This window comes from Daldinia vernicosa, assembly GCF_022497035.1.
Source record: "Daldinia vernicosa strain CBS 139.73 unplaced genomic scaffold F5Y00scaffold_6, whole genome shotgun sequence".
NCBI lineage: Eukaryota > Fungi > Ascomycota > Sordariomycetes > Xylariales > Hypoxylaceae > Daldinia > Daldinia vernicosa.
In genome coordinates, this window is record NW_025953922.1 from 546,839 (window position 1) to 566,267 (window position 19,429).

The 19,429-nt window shown below is 46.5% G+C and overlaps 3 protein-coding genes across 3 annotated transcripts; all 3 read right to left on the reverse strand.

Moving 5' to 3' along the window:
• Nucleotides 1-15: 15 nt before the first annotated feature.
• Nucleotides 16-1,786, reverse strand: F5Y00DRAFT_258438 (uncharacterized protein; the record flags this gene model as incomplete). The annotated part of the gene is made up of 4 exons (XM_048010706.1): nucleotides 16-256; nucleotides 325-472; nucleotides 528-1,434; nucleotides 1,529-1,786. The coding sequence occupies 4 exons, from the start codon at nucleotides 1,784-1,786 to the stop codon at nucleotides 16-18; spliced, it is 1,554 nt and encodes a 517-aa protein (XP_047868520.1).
• A 1,411-nt stretch (nucleotides 1,787-3,197) lies between these two features.
• F5Y00DRAFT_273161 (fungal-specific transcription factor domain-containing protein) lies at nucleotides 3,198-6,775 on the reverse strand (the record flags this gene model as incomplete). The annotated part of the gene is made up of 3 exons (XM_048013122.1): nucleotides 6,131-6,775; nucleotides 5,164-6,066; nucleotides 3,198-5,100 (listed from the first exon to the last, which is right to left on the reverse strand). The coding sequence occupies exons 1-3, from the start codon at nucleotides 6,466-6,468 to the stop codon at nucleotides 3,198-3,200; spliced, it is 3,144 nt and encodes a 1,047-aa protein (XP_047868521.1). The 5' UTR covers nucleotides 6,469-6,775.
• Nucleotides 6,776-16,477: 9,702 nt separating this feature from the next.
• Nucleotides 16,478-18,095, reverse strand: F5Y00DRAFT_258441 (mitogen-activated protein kinase HOG1; the record flags this gene model as incomplete). Its single annotated transcript, XM_048010707.1, has 9 exons — nucleotides 16,478-16,553; nucleotides 16,641-16,824; nucleotides 16,879-16,957; nucleotides 17,008-17,364; nucleotides 17,431-17,530; nucleotides 17,589-17,632; nucleotides 17,699-17,828; nucleotides 17,925-17,972; nucleotides 18,040-18,095. The coding sequence occupies 9 exons, from the start codon at nucleotides 18,093-18,095 to the stop codon at nucleotides 16,478-16,480; spliced, it is 1,074 nt and encodes a 357-aa protein (XP_047868522.1).
• Nucleotides 18,096-19,429: the final 1,334 nt, after the last annotated feature.

Here is a 19,429-nt window from a genome sequence, read left to right on the forward strand (position 1 = left end):
ATAAAAAAGTCTAAGCTAGTTATCCATCCACGTCGCCCAAGCCATGCCCGTAAATCCAGGCTCATATTCTTCATCTTCATCGTCGTCCGATCGGTAAGCCGGCCGGTCAAATTCGTCCTCGTCACCTAGCTTATCGAGGGAAGTATCATGGATACTGGGCAGAAAATGCTGCATAATTTCGCTGTATTCTGCTGTGACATCGTCCGAAACCTTCCAAAATGCACTTGGACCAGCTGGGCCATGCGGATCGAAATCCCTAGACATCTATTTAGCATACACGCGACACATAGGTAGGTAATAGCAGCTAAGGTCCAATTAACTTACTTATCAAACCAATGACCCAACACTCCCTTAGAGCTCTTAACACCACCAATCTGGACGCTCTCACTACGCCATCTCTCTTCACCGTTGAAAATTGAAAAGGTTGTCCAGTGTACCTCGCCTTCACGGGTCAAGCGAACGGTACCTTTCTCTCCAAGCACTTATCAGCAAATTCAGATATCCCGGAAGCGAAAAGGGGAACGTACCTTTCATACCTCTCAAATCCGAATTGGCATTTTCATCATAGCTGTCGTCAAGCGACTGGGAAATTCCCTTGAAATGTACAACTGGCAGTTCTTGTCCATCCTCGGGCCCAGGGGGCTCGATACCAGTCACACGAACCCTCATAAGGATTAGGCGCGTGGCTTGGCCAACATCAAGAGCAGGTCGAGGGACATTCCGTGGAAGTTGTGCGCCTTCGGCGAAGTTATATATGTGAAAGTCTGTATAATCCAGGAAGCATACTATGCGTAGCCAAGTCCCTGTGACTCCATACGGGTCCTGATGTTCTAACGGATTCGGGACTTTCAAAAATTCCGGCTTTCGAGAGATAGAATGTGGTATATAGCTTTGGGGCCATGTTCCTGCGAACGGTGTGTCCCAAAAGCTCCTACATAGTGGAAACCTCGCAAGGCCAAGCCTCTGAAGGTTCGATCCGATCACGATCATAATGGCTTCGGCTTTCTCCCAGTCCACACGGTCTGTGTCGTCATCCATAAACGGGCCCCATTTCGTGTTTGCTGTGTATCGCCTTAAGTCGTATACCATAGAGCAGGCATACGGGCTCATCTTGCTTTCTCTTGTCTGATGGGACTCTGGCCGCGCATACAAAATCGGCACTCCAAAAAGGCAGTGTAAATGTGCACTCTTCTGGTGGTCCTCCTGTACGGATGAGATATCGCTATCCGAACAGACGCATTCTTTCCGAGCGCGCCCGAAGATGGCAGACCGGCACAAAAAGGCAGATTGGTTAGTCTCTTCCTCGAATATGGAGTGTAAAATGTCAGCGTTACGGGATCTCAGATGGGTTGTTAACGGTAATCGCTCAGTATCGGTGGCAGCGTTCTGGAGGAAAGACTTGACAGTGTCATAAACGAAGGAGAGTTCATTTTTCTACGTAGGAAAGAGTTAGAAATTGAACAAATTCGAATTATGAGTCAGCTAGACATAGTAAACACAAGCATGTAAGGTTCGAGAAGTATCGTACCTTATCTTGGACACGATCTCTTCGACCTATACCCTGTAAACGGACGACATCGTGAACTGCCTGCGTCCAATTTACGACGGGCTTATTTAGAGGATTATCATAATTATTAAGATAAACAATCCTGAAAAGTGAGGTATTCCCATTGACAATATGATAGAGGTACTTGCAAACGCGGGGGATCCATCCTAAGTCGGAGGGTTCGACGTAGCCAAGGACATGTTGCACGATCTCAGGTGGAAGTTCAGTTAGAAGGACCATCTTTTTGGCATATACCAGAGGGCAAGCGAGGCAATCTCTCGCTCTCTCGCTTCTCCTACCAAGGTTGTGATGACGGCTCGTTGGGATGTAAGCTTAAGCCACGAGGGGGACCATACGGAAGTTTTGCTGATTGGGGTTCAATGAAGGTAAAGAGGTGGAGAGTTGGATGATTACATACTTACGATTGGGAATTGCTGCAAACTAGTCCTTAGGTAGGAACCTACATCGGAATTAATAATTGCATATAACCTTATACATCCATATGTTAGGTAAGTACTCGGATTTAACACAAGAGCGTGCCTTCTACATACGAATAACCCATTGCGCCATTTCCATTATTTAAACCTAGGCAATTCTAAAAGTCCGGCTCTTACCTGCTTGAGCTTAGAATGAATATCGCTTTCCTACCACCGTCGACGTATGACTTCATAAATTTAGATGTATAGTGTATGTATTTGTACCCATGGAACCCACGGACTTTACTACATAATGTATTTAACTTCAGTATTTAACTTCACGACGCTATGTACCTACCCAATTAACCGGCAGCCAGGGTCTCGCTTCCATTGCGACAGCTACCATGTACATATGGATACCTTATGTAGTGTCACATTGTCCAACAAGGATATACCCAACTGCACCTTTACTAGGCAGTAGTTTGTACGGGGTATTAAACCCCCCACGTTCCGCATTTCCAACTATAATAGCTAATGTAGCTCGCACTACCTAAAGGCGTGTGTAGTACTAGTACATATATAGTCCCGACAACTCACGATAAAATGCAGTAAGAATTTTAGCCTTGGCAGAAGTATTATAGATTCAACACTCGTGCTTCTTTCCGGACGGCGTTAACGCTACGTGCAATACCCCAAGGATTCCAACTCGACCAACACTATTTGACCTTCCTTCAGCACTGACTGCTAAACTGAACATGTCGGCACTTAGACTGCAGAATATCAAAATGAAAACTCCCCCTATATTCAAAATGATGATGAGTGTATGCCTCCGCATGCTTTGTAACGAATATTCGAATAATTTTCTCCAGTTTTTGGTATATTGTAGATTGTGTATATATATGTATATATCAAACAGCAGTAAATATCACATAAATGCGACAGCGATGTGGTTGTGCGACACCGTTACGTCGTGTTGGGTATATGATGCGAAGTCGCGGTTTTTGCGTAGTTACAATAGTAAAAAGTCCAAGGGTCCAGGGTCCAAATACTCTGGTAGACGCTATGATCCTCGTTAAGAAATGTTTTTAATGTCGCTTGTCCGTAATCCGTTCCTCCTCATACATCAGTTAGCCATCCTCAGATTCTCGTTCATCATGCTTCTGTATATTCCTTGCTTCTTCCTTCTCGGGAGAGGTTTTTTTTGTTTCGTTGTATTTTATCCGTAATGGGCTTCGCTAAACCACGGTTGCACCACTGTTGAGCTGGATACAATTGCTCAGTAGCGTTGCTCCTTCGTGCAGCAGCTCCCACCGTGTCGACTCGAACGAGTCCTTAAGAACTACAAGTAGAGTACTGTTATTGTTGACACCCCTCATCCCTTTGAGGTCTTCCGGTGATGCCACCGAACCAACTCTCAGCAGGTACTCGCGCATCTGGCTCATTTTCTCCTCGGTAGTATTCGGAATGGGGACACCGGGACAAGGGCCCTCCAACGCGAAACCGTAGCACCATACAACTAATGCTGCGAAGTAGAGCACCCATGGCCGGTTCAGGAGGACGTCGTCTCTGGCTAGATACATCAAGATACCCGATTGGTGGCTGTAACCCTCCGAAGGCGATCCTGCATTTTCGGGGAGCAAAACTGAGCATAGGAATTTAGCAGCGTAAAATGTGGCGTCGCGAGCTTTTGCAGACGGCGCCCAGAGGTCCTTCATTCGACGCTGCGCACTATTTAAATCCTGTGTACCGATCGCTCTACCAAGTAGGCGTTTGGCGCGAGCAAATATCTGACAGTCGACGATATCCACGTGCATTGCCATGTGTGCTAGATGATGTAGCACCGTCCTACTTTCGAATACTACATTAGCTTCGTTCCGCTTGTCGTAGCTATACGGATCGACCACCGTATCAGCGCGTTGCAGCGACTTGTCGAAGTCTGTCTTCCACGAGTCGAACGCTTTCGTAAGTGTTGAACGCCATTTGTCACGGCCCCCAAGCGCTTGTTGCACGCCACCGCCGAGCGAGCTGACTTGCAGGTCACGCTGGTTCATATGCCAACTTACGCTTAGCAAACCTGCCATGAGGATCTGTCGGCCGAAAGGATTCGTCTGTACTTCATGCCCCGCAAGAGTCCGCTTGAGTCCTTCGAGAAATGAGATAGGCTTAATTCCATTAGACATAAGGTTCGCCTCGATCCTACCGACCTCAGCGCCGCTTGTAGCCTTCCATAGCTTATCGTCACAAGGGAGGGGCAAACGCATTTCGTGTGCCACCATCACGGTCGAATGCCCAAACATCGTAGCATGAATCGAATCGATAAGAAACGCCGCGAAAGCTGCGCGCCTAGTAGTCTCGTTCGTTATCCAGTGGTTCCACCACTCATCCGGCGTATGCGCGAGTCCCGAAGTAGAAGAATGCCGAGAACTGTTCGCTCCCGACTTCTCGTCTCGTGGGTTCGGCGGCGAGTCGAGAGCAGATTTCCCAATCAGGGCCCTCCCTCTCCGCATGAGCGTAATGGTAGTCGCATGGTGGATGTGTGCTCGTTCGTGGAGCTCCCTCGTTGAGTACATCTTTTCGTAAAGTTCTAGTAATAACAGAGTCTGGAAGGCCCAGATCTTCGCTGGCGGTCGGCAATTCACGTCCATGAATATTTCCCACCTCAGGTGCCACGCAAGGAAGTTAGAGAGTTGAGACCCAGCCATGATGACCTTCGGCCCGTGCGTTCTATCCAGGCAGGCAGCACCTATTGCCATCACTGCTATTAACAACAAATTCGGCGTCCTATCCGGCGAAAACGTCGGTTTGTGGAGGATAGGTATCTGATCGCTAAAGTGAACCCAGTAAGAACCTATATACTGCTGCATCATCTTTCGGCTTAACATATGGTTCTCGTCACTTCTGTCGCCTTCTAATATGCTTTCTCGTTGACGCTCCACCGGCGCATGATCGTTCTCGTGGAATCTCTCCTTAATAAAGTCAAAAATCTCTTGGCTCTTTTCTTCAGATAAGAGCGACTCCGGGAGGTTCGGGTCGAGAAGATTTGTGACGGCCATGACCTGCTGCGGTTGATTAGACGGCGGGAAATATCCCAGAGATGCACTTTCGTAATACGGCATGCCATATTGATGCTCCGCATAGCTAAATCGGACTATGTTAGTTCGAAGAATATTACAAGTCTTAAAATCAGCCATTGATACGTACTTAGCATATTGATTTGGTGGCATTACATGGCCCACCTGTGGTGACCCGTTAGGATCATTGGTATTAAAGAGATATGCAAAAAAGTCTTCGGGAATAGCAACGTATGGGGACTTATTTAAGACGCCGTCACTACCAAAAATTGGAATGGTAGTTTGCGTCGCCATCTGATCCAGCAGTACCATTTCGCCATTTGATTGAGAATGCGAATGGTCATAATCGTTAGAACTTTGGGGTGCATAAGCTTGTCCAGATTCCCTCGGCATGTTACCAGCGGTTGTCGTTGCGAAATCTGAAGGAGGTAAGGTGAAAGGCGTTAAATTTTGCTGAGTGACGTATGGCATCGTCGGGGCAGACTGAGGGGTATTGGCGAGATGCCCATGATAGCCGCCGTGCTGGGTGGGAACTGGCGACAAAACGCCATAAGGGGCACCGACGCCGGTTTGGATTGTCGGTCGTGGAGGGCCCGAAGGAGAGTGGTGCGGATGTCGCGCACCATGGGGAGCGGGATAACCCTGCTCATGATGCATATAGCCGTCAACTCCGTTTGGATGACCGGCATGAGAAAAGTTGGCGGGCGGTGTATTTGATATCGGAGTATAAGGGGTACCGATAGTATCTTTTGGTGACTGGTATTCATAGTGAGCTCCGCGTCCTTGAGTATAGCTTGGCCCGAGTCTATCGGAATCGGGAGAAACGGCACTGGGCGTAGGGTACGGAGGTCTTACGTTGTCGACAGGAGAAGACTGGCTAATCAAAGAATCTTTCCGATTCAGCGCAGACCCTTTCGCAGTATGGCGATCCTTATGACGGTTACACAAGTCGAGTCGGACGAACTGGCGCTTACAATCCTGAAAGTCGCATCTATATATCTGTTTCGGCGAATGATTCAATTGGTGCCGATAACTTTTCATATCCCACCCAGTTAGTAGAGCAAGAATATTAGTATTATATACGGAATAAAACTCACAGATGTTCAGCCCTTGAATAACTCTTACCGCATCCCTCAGTAGGACATTCGAATTTCTTATCCAGACCTTTGCGACTCCGTCTTCGCTTTCTCACGGGACCATCCGAGTTGGACGAATTACCGTTTTTCGTGTCACCGTCACCTGCCTGGTCGCTCTCATTGCCATCGATATCCCTGTCAGGAGAGCGACTCCGACGACGCCCTCGCTGCGGGTCATCTTCATGCTGAACGTTCTGAGGCGGCGTTGGCTCCTGGACCTCGGTCATGATGGGGCTCGATCGCACGAAAGGTATAGATGGTTTAACGTCTCTAAGCAGTGCGGGGAGAACAGAAGTCATGTTCTGTTAAAGCATCATGGTCTTGCAAAAAATCGTAGCGCTTCAATTCCGGGCCGTTCGCGGCGAATGTGTCGCACCCCTCGTGGGAAGGCTTCCTGTCGCACCTCGAACAGAATAATAATTGGCCAGTAACGCTTAGAGTCGCACGCGCACACCTTCTCTCCACCTCTCTCTATGTGCAGTCCTAAGTAGAAAAGTATTGGACTAAGAAGCCACTCCAAGACGCCCGTTGGTGCCACAGTCGGACGATCTAAATGTGTTACAACGGAAGAGCCAAACTACTGCAGGCGTGCAGGCGCGCAAAGGGAGAGAGAAGGACAAGCAAACGAAGAACAACTTATTCGTCCCAACCCAAATAATCGGCTGCGCTAAGACCTAACAGTGACGATTGTTTAAGATGACCTCGAAACAAACGACATGGTCCAAATTAGAGGATTATGGTATGGTTGCCACATAACAGTCCAACAGTCCAAATCAAGGAATTATGTACCGAGGGGACTATATCTTGAAGGTATCGATCGCCGGGTAGTAAGCGAGAGAACGGAGCTGAAGCTGGAGCTGGAGCTGGAGCTGATTCGATACGAAGCTAAGGAGGGACACGCGATGTTCGAGCCAGAAAGACATAAACTATCTGGTCTGAATTTACCTGGAATGTCTAGGCCGGGAGGAAGATGATTAGTCTTTTTAGTTCTGGGGGGTCCCACGTCTAAGAGAGTTCGAAATTTGTAAATGCCGCCCATTGCGGTAAATTGCCCATGGAACGGAAGGCGCTCTTTTAAGGAGCCCAGTACACACCTAGCAGCCTATCCTCGTAGGTGGCTAGGTACTGGTAGTTACCTTAACGAAGCTAGCGCGGCTGGGCGGGGTTCAGGTGCGATGCAATTAAGTGGGAATTCTCGAGGCAGTATGTAACACCGAGGAGGAAGGAAAGTACCAAGTTGGGTATGTTGGGTATAAAATGCGCTGGGAGGTACATGATTTAATAGGTTAGAGTACAATGCCTCGGATACCCAAGTAAGTACCTACATGCAGGTAGGGGGAGGGTCCCGGAGTAGACTGGAGTAGGAGTCCAGTGACAAGACATGGGGGAGTCTTGATTTGTAGATGCAGGGAAACGACAAGCGGGAAGACCAATTAGCTACAAAATAGTAAATAGAAGCACGGAGCACACTATGCGCCGTTCGGGATTGGCTAAGAATTTATATAGCAAACGATCGGGACAAATACTAAAGTCGGAACTACCTACCTGTAGTTACCCAGTTGAAATAGAACTACTATTGCTAAAGGATAATAACTGAACTCTGTATGTGGTATATATGTGTATATACCAACTAACAACATGAATAATTCATAGTTAGTTATATCAACCGCATACTAGTTGGTATAGTACATAGACAAGTCAGGTATATACGAAATACAGAATCCTCAAAAGTAAAAGATCGGTTAGGTACGTGAACCAGGAAGACGCTTATATATGGTAGAGGCAAAGAGAACAATCCATCCGCGCTCGAGTACCTACTTGCTTAGGGTTCCATTGCAGAAAGGAAAAGTCTCGGACTGCACGTTGTTGCGAAGACATGACACTCGACAAGGGGTCTTGACTGGTCCGCCTATGAACAGGAAGACAGGGGGAGAGGGCTATTGTCGGAGGAGATAGAATGAGTGTGTGTTGTTGAGCGGGAAGAGGTCGGCGAAGATAATAATGCGGCACCAGAACTTGGTCCGAAACCGTGTGTCTAAGTCGCACGCGAAACCGTAGGACAAGTAGGACGATAGGTCGGTAGGACAATGTAGGAAGGATACCAACTAAGCTAATGAAATAATGAAAGAGACGCATATGAAACGTACCGAACTAAATGACAGCTTCTTACAAACTATCATGTACGAACCATCTCCAACAATACCGATAAATGCTGCACGGTAAATCCTTCGTCTGAAGTTGCCCCCCTCCGAACGACCCGGGTCTGACCGGTATTGATCGGTATTTGCTGAAAACCGGCGGTTAAAGTCGATTGAGGAGAAGTAGACACTTATGTACGAAACACTCGTGTGATGATGAATCGGGTGAAGCGGCTGAAAAGGGGAGTCGTAGCGGCGGAGGGTCGAATTGCTAAAATAACAATTAAAAGACCCAGAGAATAGGATAGCAGTCTGAAAATGTGGGAGAAGGCGGAAAATCGAGGTGGGGGTCCTCATTCTTAATAGCTGCTAATACTTGAGAGCACATATGACTATTTCTAACTGGGATAACCCAACTAGGCTGCTAGGCTGCTAGGATAATAGGAAGGATGCTGATGGCTTGCCCAAATTGTGGAGTGCAGTCCCCTGTACGAAGCCAAGACAACCACCTGCGTCTAATAAATGCATGGATCGTTATATGTAAGTAAACACATGACGCTTTGTACGCCTCTCTCCATTCGATCGTATAATCGTATTCTGGGGGCGAACAGCACACGAGAGTCAGAAAATAGAAAAATATGACATGTATGCATACACGCAAGCTACCTCCCCGACCTATCAACCATTTCTTTTAGTGTTTGTTATAGGAGCACACGTTGAGGTCTGGGTTATTCGTTGCTTAGTTAGTTACCCCTGACGTCTCCAATTGCGAAGCAAGTCCGCAATCTTTATTATTTATTACTTACCTCCAGAAGACAATATCAAGCCTTAAAGATACTCCCCCTCATTTTTACCACAGAGGAAATTCACAACCAGGGGAGGGGAATCGAGCAATTAGCATAGCATTCGTAGGGTCGGTTGATATTAGAGTTCTTCTTATAGGTTAACGACTATGGCAAGCGAGGTAAGACGGGCCTTCGACTCCGTCCGGGTGGGATGTACTTACAACAAGTTAATTTGGAAATTATTAGTTATGTAGTCTTTTGTTTAACTCTAACACAGAATCTATAAGTCAAGTCGAAGCTTGTATATGATTGCGTATAGACCTAGGTAGTCAGTCATAAGCCCGTAACTAAGTTATTTACTTGGCCGGCACCATCTGTCATTCTCGAAGTCTGAACTTAACAAAAGTCTTGACTTAACTACGTATTAGTGACTTACCGCTTTGCTGAATACTCCGTGGATATATTACATACATAGATGTGTGATCCAGTCGCGTGGACCCCTCCATTCGGAAAACAACCAAACCACTAGCGCCGGTGGTTAACGAATTACCTACGAAGGCACGGGATAAATGTGCCATGGTCCCTTGCTGCTCATGTCGTCTTACCTACATAGTACATCATAAAGGTCCCTATGTGGTAGCAGACGTAGCTTTTTTACCGTTAGCCCCGCAGCCTAATATATGATATATTTATATAAGGTACGTAGGTATCTGCAGAGTGGGATGACTGTAGGTAGCAGTGTGATTCTTTATATACATTAAATACAGTATAATAGATGCAAGGTACCACTTTGGGATATTATAACATATTTTATAGGTCTAGCATTGGCTAGACGCCTTGAAAAAATCATTGACAAACAGTAATGTCATTCGAGGTACGTAAAAGTTGGACTCATCGGGCTGCGCCGAATAAATGTTTCGTACACATGTATACTGTATTGAAATGTATTTGCAGTGGCTTCAAAACCAGGGAACCCCAGGACAAAGGTAATAATCTACTGGCGGATCAAAGTCTAAAATCTCAAGAGAGGAAGGGTCGGTTTGTGGGGACTGGGGTCAAGCCTATTAATTGGTCGATTTCTCCAGGTCTTGGCAAGATTTGGCTGGGGATTTGGCTGGGAACATCTACTACATACATAATGCATTAACGCGTGGATCATTATGCACGGGATGCATTTGGGTTTCTACACATTTGAAGTTCCACTATGCAGCCTAAAAAACGCTTTTCTCCATCTCCATCACATCTCTCATAAGACAGTGTCTCACTTGTTTCCCAAGAATATTGATTTTATTTGAAGTCACGAATCGCAAGAAGAACCAATATACATGGCTAGGAATACTCAAAATATATGATCGCATAACTAATAAGAAAATAGCATACGATTATAACTCTCGTAGGTCTGCATCGTGATCACGAGTATCAAGGGTCAAACCTGGCCACGATATACCCTTAACTGTTCTCGGTCAAGGTAATTTTCAGCTGGATGACGCTAGCACTGCCTACCAGCATGCAGAGGGACATCGTGAGCAACTACCAAGCCGCCTAGCCGACAGCCGACAGCTGACAGATCGGGACATATCTATTCATTGGTGATGGCTCTTTTACTTTGCCTCCCCGCACCCCCCAATTTTTTTTCTTTTTTTTGCCATCCTTACTTTAGATAGATTATAGAGCACGAAACCCTAAGACCATCAGATCATTGCCGTCATCAACTACAGGGTGTGCCGTGGGCCCGGTAAGCTCAGGGTCCAAACTGGTGGGACGCTTGCGTGATCATATTGATTTTAAAGATCTGTCGAGGCATTGGACCGAGGAAGTAGGTAGGCCGTTCCCGTACCTACTACACTTCAGGGTTGGTTCCAAGCGGCCGGCAACTTAATAGCCGTATTATTCCTTCACATTATTCAAAGGCTCGACACCGTCCCTAAAACTCTGAATGTTGAGACTTGGCCACAGAACCCCCGGTTAGTCTCGCTACCCGATTGGACCAGAATCTAAGAAACCCAGGATCAAAGTGGCATTTATAATTTGGCTAGGTAGTCAAGGCTCATAGGTAGCCAAGGACTTAGACAGGGCTCAGATCCGTAGTCCCCGTACCAACCTACAACGAAGTACGTGTGGTTAGAGATCAGTGTTCACAGATGAAGCAAGTATCGATGCGGCGACTACGCGCATCTCATCATAATACGAGAGCCATGGTACAAGTAAGCTATGTTACATGTACATACATAAACCATAGCATAAATCGAGTATAGCGCAGTCTGCAGGTAAACCCCGCAGGTGTTCACTTTGGCTAGAAGGCAGAAAAAGCTCCCGTGGAGGGTCGTGTCGCAGCGGCACGTTTGGGAAAGCTTCTGGAAGCTGACGAAGAGACGCACGGAAGCGTCGGAATTGCCCATTCGGCTCAGTCAAATTCCTCTCGGCATCCCAACCAACCCCAGGTAGACGACCTGCCTGCCGGACTCCCGCCTTGGATCCCTCCATGATACATACCTACATAGGCTAGGTACGTACGTACAGATCCATTGCTCGAGGCGGCCGTTTTGGCAGCTGATCAACTAGCAGGAAGATGATTTGTCGGTGCTATCAAGGGGGCGGGCGGAAGCGTCAGTAAAAAGACAAACAGAAAAGAGGCAAAGAGTTCAGCCACAGGCAAATTGGCAGGGAGTCCGGCTGCAGGTCGACGAAAAGGGATAGTCGGGGAAGGAGACGAGTCGCACAGAGAAAAAACTGGAGTGCATGATAGACAGCTCAGCACACCAATATTGGCAGTCTCATATTATTTGAGGTGGCAGCTGGGTGGGAAGGTCGGACAAGTGAAGTTAGGCCACGATAGGTACGCTCTCTAGTCTCGGTGTAAAAATTTATCAGAAAATCCGTAGTGGAGGGTAAGTATGTTCGTCCGTTTCCTCCATCTATCATACATAGCGGCTATAGAAGAAGTATCGTTCATTTTCTATTTCCCGACAGTTTCTATTTAACAAGAGTTGCAACTCCAGCAAGCCACAGGAGTAACTAACTTAACGGGCATTGCTATCACCTACTATAACCAGTTTTGTCCCCCATTAGGGGCAACATTTATACCCAGCAGGGCCCGTCTGGAGTTCCATCGCATATGCCTCCCCGCCAAGGAAAGGCGAGTAATGGCGCTGACAAACCGCATAACGTTGAGGAAATTCCGTAACTCCACGTGCCTGGCTTACGTCCAGTTACGACTCGGGAACTGATTTGCGGATAGAGTCTAGAGTGAGGCTCATGATCGGCATCCCGACAGACGTTCCCCCTTTTCCTACCGCAGCCCTGCTCGGACGGATGAGATCTTAGTGGCTATCCATCCACCACCCGTGGCTAGCAGAGATCTTCCCCCGTGGCACCTCCTAACCTCCTGCATGAAATCCGAACGAGATAGCGATGACGACCGCTTAGGAATATCTCTGACGCCATCATTCCTCTTCGGCGCCTGGGATCTACAAAGGCAAGCTTTGGTAGTTAGCGAATATTTCATGTACGAGAATGCCGAAGCCCGTAAGCAACGTAGTCAACGGGTTTGTGGAAATGATATATCGAAAAAGCCCAGGTCTTGGCACCGGCCGAACGGTGTGTGGCCAAGTCGAAAAGCACCGGATCTACTACTCCTTGCCTAGTCCGACGAAAACCACTGCAGTTGGTGTAAGGCCGAGATCTCATCCCCGTAAGACAGGGGCCATAGTGGCATCGTCTTTGGAGGCTGACCGCTAGATCAACTTTAAACTGATTAAGATCTTCTAGAAATATCAGGAATCATCTAAATTTTGGTGATGGTGTAAGTGTTGCTACCCCCTTGGCAACGGCCGTATAACGATCCATCCAAAATTCGAATTATATACACTGTGCCTTAAGCAATCCTTTTTCATGCCGTGTTGAAGACCGAGTTCATATGTATCTTCACCGAGGTGTTTGCTGTATGGTTTGGGGACATCCCGTAACTAAGTCGATAGAAAGCCTCTGGGGTCTATTACAATGCAGGAGTTGCCATGCATGCCTACCTTTTAATGTACATCTAACTATACTATCCAGATTCATAGCCAATACTTCCCCTTACACTTGGACGATAGAACGTTTTTGTCACACGTACCCCTTGTCTTTCCACATCTGGACTTACTAATGTGTACTCCCAATTTAAGTGACCGCGTCAAAAGTCGTCTGAGACAACTAGATATGTACGACCGGGTGATTCGACACTATGGCTAGGTTCTTTATGTGCCATATATACCCAACGTCCGCCGTATGTATATCGATTACGGAATCAAAATGAGTCGGTCACGGAATAGGTAGGTCAAACCGATGTAAGCCTAATTTAATCCAGAATACCGATAGAACACGAGACTTGAAGCAGAAAATTTCTTCCTGGACGATCTGGGATACGTTTTAGAAGCACGGCTTGTCCCGAACCTAAAAAACTTTTTCCTTCGCGGCAAATATGCACATAAGTATTCACGTGTGCTGGAAAGCGCTTGCTTAACTGCTAGCAACTGCAGTGTAGCTAGACTAACTGGTTAGAATCACTAGATTACGTATCTAAGAATGGATTAACCGCCATAGAAATATGGCCAGTAGAGGACATTTCGGTATTAGAAACGGGAACAGCTTGTTTCTATGGAGCAACAACACGACGACTACTTGGTACCTACTAGTTATATCTTATAATTATATGCTATGAAAGTTACTTAGTAGGTCCTTCTGAACTTGAGACTTCCTTGCTAGTAACTAAGCTACCTGTTATTCATCTACAGATATACCAGGTAGATAGGTAGGATCAAGTTGAACGTTAGCTATGCTGGGAATTAATGCAACCCGCTCTCTAAGCCCTAAATTCACACGTTTATAACCTCTAGTGTATCGAGTCGTCTAGTTCCAATATATGACACATATGATATTTCTTTTGACGGTAGTAGAGTAGAATGATTTCAACATTCTCCTGAATCATAACCACCCAGCCTACCTAGGTATATACATCGTTCTACTCGGGCCCCAATGTTCCAATGCCGTCGTTCAAGTACAGACAAATGTTCAACATATCTCTTATTTTACTCAGGCAGATATCAGTTAGTTTGTGTATAACGTACCCCAAACCAGAGATGCTGAATACCTATCTACCTCATTATTAGAGACGGTGCTAGCAGCCGCCCACGCCCCCTTTTCCTTACACCCCCCACGCTAAAAGCAAGACATGCCTCAGCTATAGATCGTGTTTTTCACCAGATTACATCACAAAGCCCGGATATGTATGCAGCTTGAGATCTCGCCTGAGTTACCTAGTCGCCCAAAATCTCTCGAGTCACGGTTCTGATCACAAGAAGGACTGGGCAGCGAATACACCAGTAGAGAAGACAGGAGCTGAATCCGGATATTGGCATTGAATATATACATCCTTGCATCACATCACATGCTGCAGTCGGACATAACCGATATGAGTGCAGGTCCTACCTCGGGAACGAATTCCCCAGCTTTGGTGAGGGGGATCTCTCTCTCTTTTACCTACTCCTTTACCTCCTTAAAGCAGGCCAATCTAATGCATAACTTGGCCCTGACTGTCCCCTAATCTGGAAACCGCAGCATCGGTGTGTCTGATACTAATGAAGACACCAGTACTACATTTTATGACGTATTCTATGAGGTTGAGATTATTGTTATGTGTATAACGCTGGAGTTGATGACCGTAAGGGTATGGGTGTACTAACCAGTCTGAATATTAGGCGACGGGGTACGCGGTACATTGTTATTAGAGTAGACTTCGAAGCATTGCCCACTTGAGACCAACATACCTATCATTTAGCTATTGTAAGCCGCACCTCAATCGGTGAGAACTTAGGCTGCCCTACCCCTGACTATGGCTATCATACCAAGTCGGATGAAACACTGTCATTTTGTTTTGATCGATATAACAATCATATATTCCCGCCAAGCTAAATTTCCCCGTCGATACACAATGCCAGAGTAAGAAACAAGTCCTAAGTAAAGCTATCATGACCACGCAAAGTACCATGGGGTCTGCCCCCGAGGATACAAACCGTAACCTATAAGGGGCTTTACGAAGAAAGCAGATATCAGTATCTAGACTTCAGCACGGACGGGAGCCAGAACCACGGAAGACATACCGATATCATCCAAAAGAAGCCCAGGCCAGTGATACACAATACACATAAACGTATCCCTCCCGAGCTAACTACTTACCGCTTATCTATCGACGTGAACCTTAATCATCTCGCCGAGCCTTTGTTCGATCCAACTAACGTTATGCATACTCTCTTTACCAAGTCCATTTATCTGTATACTCCCCCTACCAACGACTTCCTCCTAGTCTATCTACCTTAGGTTAGGTACCTATCACCCATTCCCATTCTTACTATTCAAGCCTACGACCACAGCCCTAGACCAGCTCTTCAGACCGACACCTGCTCCCGCACATAACCCTCCTTTGGAGTCATCTAAAGTATTATAACGGTAATATATAAGTTAGGTAAGTACCTAGGTGCTCACAAGAAACACCACTTACCACAGAGACCTGTACACTAGGTCCTCCTCTCTCCACCAGCAACCACCTATCATCATGCCCTACCATCTAATCCCCCATCCTCCCTGTCATACGCCCAGACCTAACCACCTTACCGTAAAAACAACTTCCGCAGAAATTGCTTCCCCTTTCCAAGGACCTCAACATACCCCTAAGAAGCACCCCATTTAAAACAAACCATATCACATAACATCACCGATAAAGCCGATATATTTACGTTGGGGCTAAAGCTTTCTATTATTTTATCCCTTTTATCATATCCATACCGGGAGTATCTATTCGTTCGGCCTCATATTCGAAAAAAAGGTCGGTCGGTCTGTCTCTTATTGATTTGAAAGTAAAAAAAATAAAAAAAGGCCCAAGCTCCTGGCTAACTGTTCCTCGCGCCTTTGAATGCTTCATTGTTACTTCGTAGCCTCGCGGCATCAAAAATTGCTTTTGACGCTGTAAGCTTGCGCATTCTCCCCTCCCTCTCATGTCCAACCCTAAGAAAAGGAGAATGTCCACCCCACAGCTAGCGCTTGTGCCCTCCCCTTGACCCCCGTGTTACGCTTTATATTACCGCCGCGTAGAGCCTCGCTGCTCTCTATCCATCAGCAGCCGAATTGTTATCCTCATATATTCCCGTCTTTCATATACTCCTCGCTGATGGCAAGTCCCCCTCTCCCTCGAAGGAAACTGTTCATGGCGTAGTCCAAGCCAATAACACTGTCTCGAAACGCCAGGACATGATTCGAATCTGGTGTCGTATGCGGGTTGCCTTTGACCGTAAGATCGTCGCCGTAAACTATGCTTGCCGCCTGTAGAAACGCTCTGAGAACTGCAACGCTCTCTATTGGCCGTTGAAATGATCCTCGTATCCGACCGCGCTTGACTCCATGTTGTGATAGTCAAGAATCTCCGAGTACCTGTTGCCTCGAAATTGTTAGTCATCGACGCCTCACATGTGGATTCGGCTAGACGAATGCTAATTCAGGAGGCATGAAAATACTCACATCATGATCTTCCATGTGTCTACAGGCAAATCAGCATCGTTGAAACTCCAGTCGAATTTCTCCTCAGCGACAGGTTCGTCGGTGGGGTCGTGGTAAGGAGCAAGGTATTCATGTGCCAGCGCGTCGGCAGCAGTGATTCGCTTCTTAGGGTCGAATACTAGCATGCGTTCAAGTAGATCGACGGCTACGCAACGGTCAGTAATGTTTACAAGATAGCGTATAAAATTTGGAAACAAACCTGCTGGGTCAGCGTTCTTGAACTTGTTTTTAAGAGGTTGCCGTTCCCGTTTTGGTAAAGACTTGACGAATCTCAATGTCTACACTCTGAGTCAGTAGGAGTCGCCAAACGATAGGGGAGTCGACATACGTTCTCGCTGGCAATTGTGTTGATAACATCATCGGGAGGAGTACCGAGCAACTCAGTGATGATGGAGAACTGATTGACGTGGTCCTTTCCAGGGAATAACGGCTTTCCCTCGAGCATTTCGGCGAAAATGCACCCTGCACTCCAGATATCGACTTCCACGTCGTATTTCTGCCAGGTGAGCATGATCTCCGGAGCGCGGTAATATCTTGTCGAGACGTATCCGGTCATCTGGGGATCCTGAACTCGAGCAAGACCAAAATCGCAAATCTTCAGATCGCAGTTCTCGTTGACCAAGATGTTGCTAGGTTTCAAATCGCGATGGACGACGCCAGCGGAATGGACATACTTTAGACCTCGCTATATTTTTCACCCATCAGCCCTTTATCCCCTATCACCCGCAAAACGCGGAGAGGGCACACGCACCATGATTTGGTAGAGGAAATATTGGATGAACTGCTTTTCTAGAGGTCTCGACGTGAGGAGTCGGTGCAAGTCTGTCCCGAGCAGTTCTGTGACAAAGTAGCTGGTAGACGTGTTAGCGCATTATGATAGGCTTTAGGCTCTGTTCTGGGTATGCATACATGTCTTCAAGGGGCGAGATGAAGATATCGTTGAGGGAAATGACCTGGAGACTGGCGTGAGTAATGATATAATGATATAAATCTCGTCTAGGAAGACAACTTGAACTAACATTTTCGTGTTTGAGGTGTTTCAGTAGCTTCAGCTCTCGGTACGTTCTCTTGGCTAGGACGGGAGTGCTAAAGGGCTTCATAATCTTCTTGACAGCGACATTTTGATTTGTGAGCTGATCTTTCGCGGAGCTGCACGAGGTTAATTTCAAATTTGGTTAGTTATTAGGTTCTAAGATCGAAATTGTTCGGCGCGGTGGTAAGCAGTTGGGCAACGACATGACGTACCAGACCAGACCAAAAGCACCCATGCCCACAGGCTGCAGATCCGAGTATCTATATTGTAGAATATTATGTCAATTCGGAGTCGGTTGGTAGGCGGCACTGCGAAAAGCCGGCATACCTAGAAGTGATCTCGAACGTCGTTCCGAAGATCTGAGCTCGTACGAATTCGGCCATGGCGAATAACGAGCTATGGTTTATTATAGGAGGCGGGGTGGGTGAGAAAGTTTGAACGGCGATCAAAAAAATAAAAATAAAGGTGAGACGACGGAGAGGGTTGTCAGCTATCGAAACGAGGGGGGGGAACGAGGGGCAGAAATCAAAGATAGCCGTGTACAGTTAGGTTAAGTTTACTGTATAAGTCGGTACCTAGGGGATAAGCGTGGCGTAGACAAGTATAGGTAGACAGACTTTAACGACCTTTCCTCTCATCAGTTAATTCTTTTTCTCCTCTTCTTTTTATTTTTCTTCTTATTCTAATTTTGAATGGGCAAATATAGAAAAAAAGAAAGAAAAAAAGTATAGAAGGCCAAGTCCAAAATGAATGGCAATGTTGAAAATGCCGTTGAGAGATGGGAAAAGTGGGATGAAAGAACAGGATTTTCCAGTTGAGAGAGTTGGGCTGTGCTGTGGATAAGGTTTTTGGAACACGTCGGAACGGCGATTCGAAGACACTTTTCCAGTGGCGATCGCGATCGAGGGTTTCTATGTAAAAATAAGAAACAAAAATGCTAGACCTTTTACCTCTTAGCAAGTAACGCTACCTAGTACGTACGCTATCTACGTACGCTATCTGGCTATGCACCTATTAAGGGCTACCCCTGACCATTCGCGGTGCGGGCGTTGCGGGCAAAGGCGTGACAAGTGGCTAATGCTATGCGAAAGCACCTAGTGTATGGATGTATAATAATAGGTAGAAAGTACTGTACAAGTAAAGCCTCTATGGGAGCCTACTAATAAGTATGGGCTTAGCCTGTCGAAAAAGTACTTGTACTAAACAGATGTAGGTAGAAGAGGTAATTGGAGGTTAGGTAGGCTGGTAGGAAGTCAGGGTAGGTGTGAGCTATCGCTCTACCCTTATGTGCTTTGAATCACTAGTGTAGTAGGAGAAGCTAGGCCCACTTATAAAAGAAACTACATGTACCTACCTTGGTAAGGTATTGTAAGGTACCTCTTTCATACCTACTTACATACATAATTTCAAGTACCATAACCACACGGGTTTAGTCTAGGTATGGTCTAGTAATAAACAGTTGTCGTTTTCAAGACCCGAGAGCCTCCAATAACGAATGCGTTATTAATTTCGTGCTGTTGCCGTTGTTGTGTTGCAACGTCCGTGGAATAATATAAACTAACTAGGCTCAGTTTAGCGATAGTACAATAATATCAGATATAGGATATAATCAGTCAATCATGGGAAGAGACGATGCCATGCCATGCCGGTTAGCATGATGCACGGCTATCTGATGTTTCCCATCTCTGATACCTTATATACCTAACTTGCAGCCGGT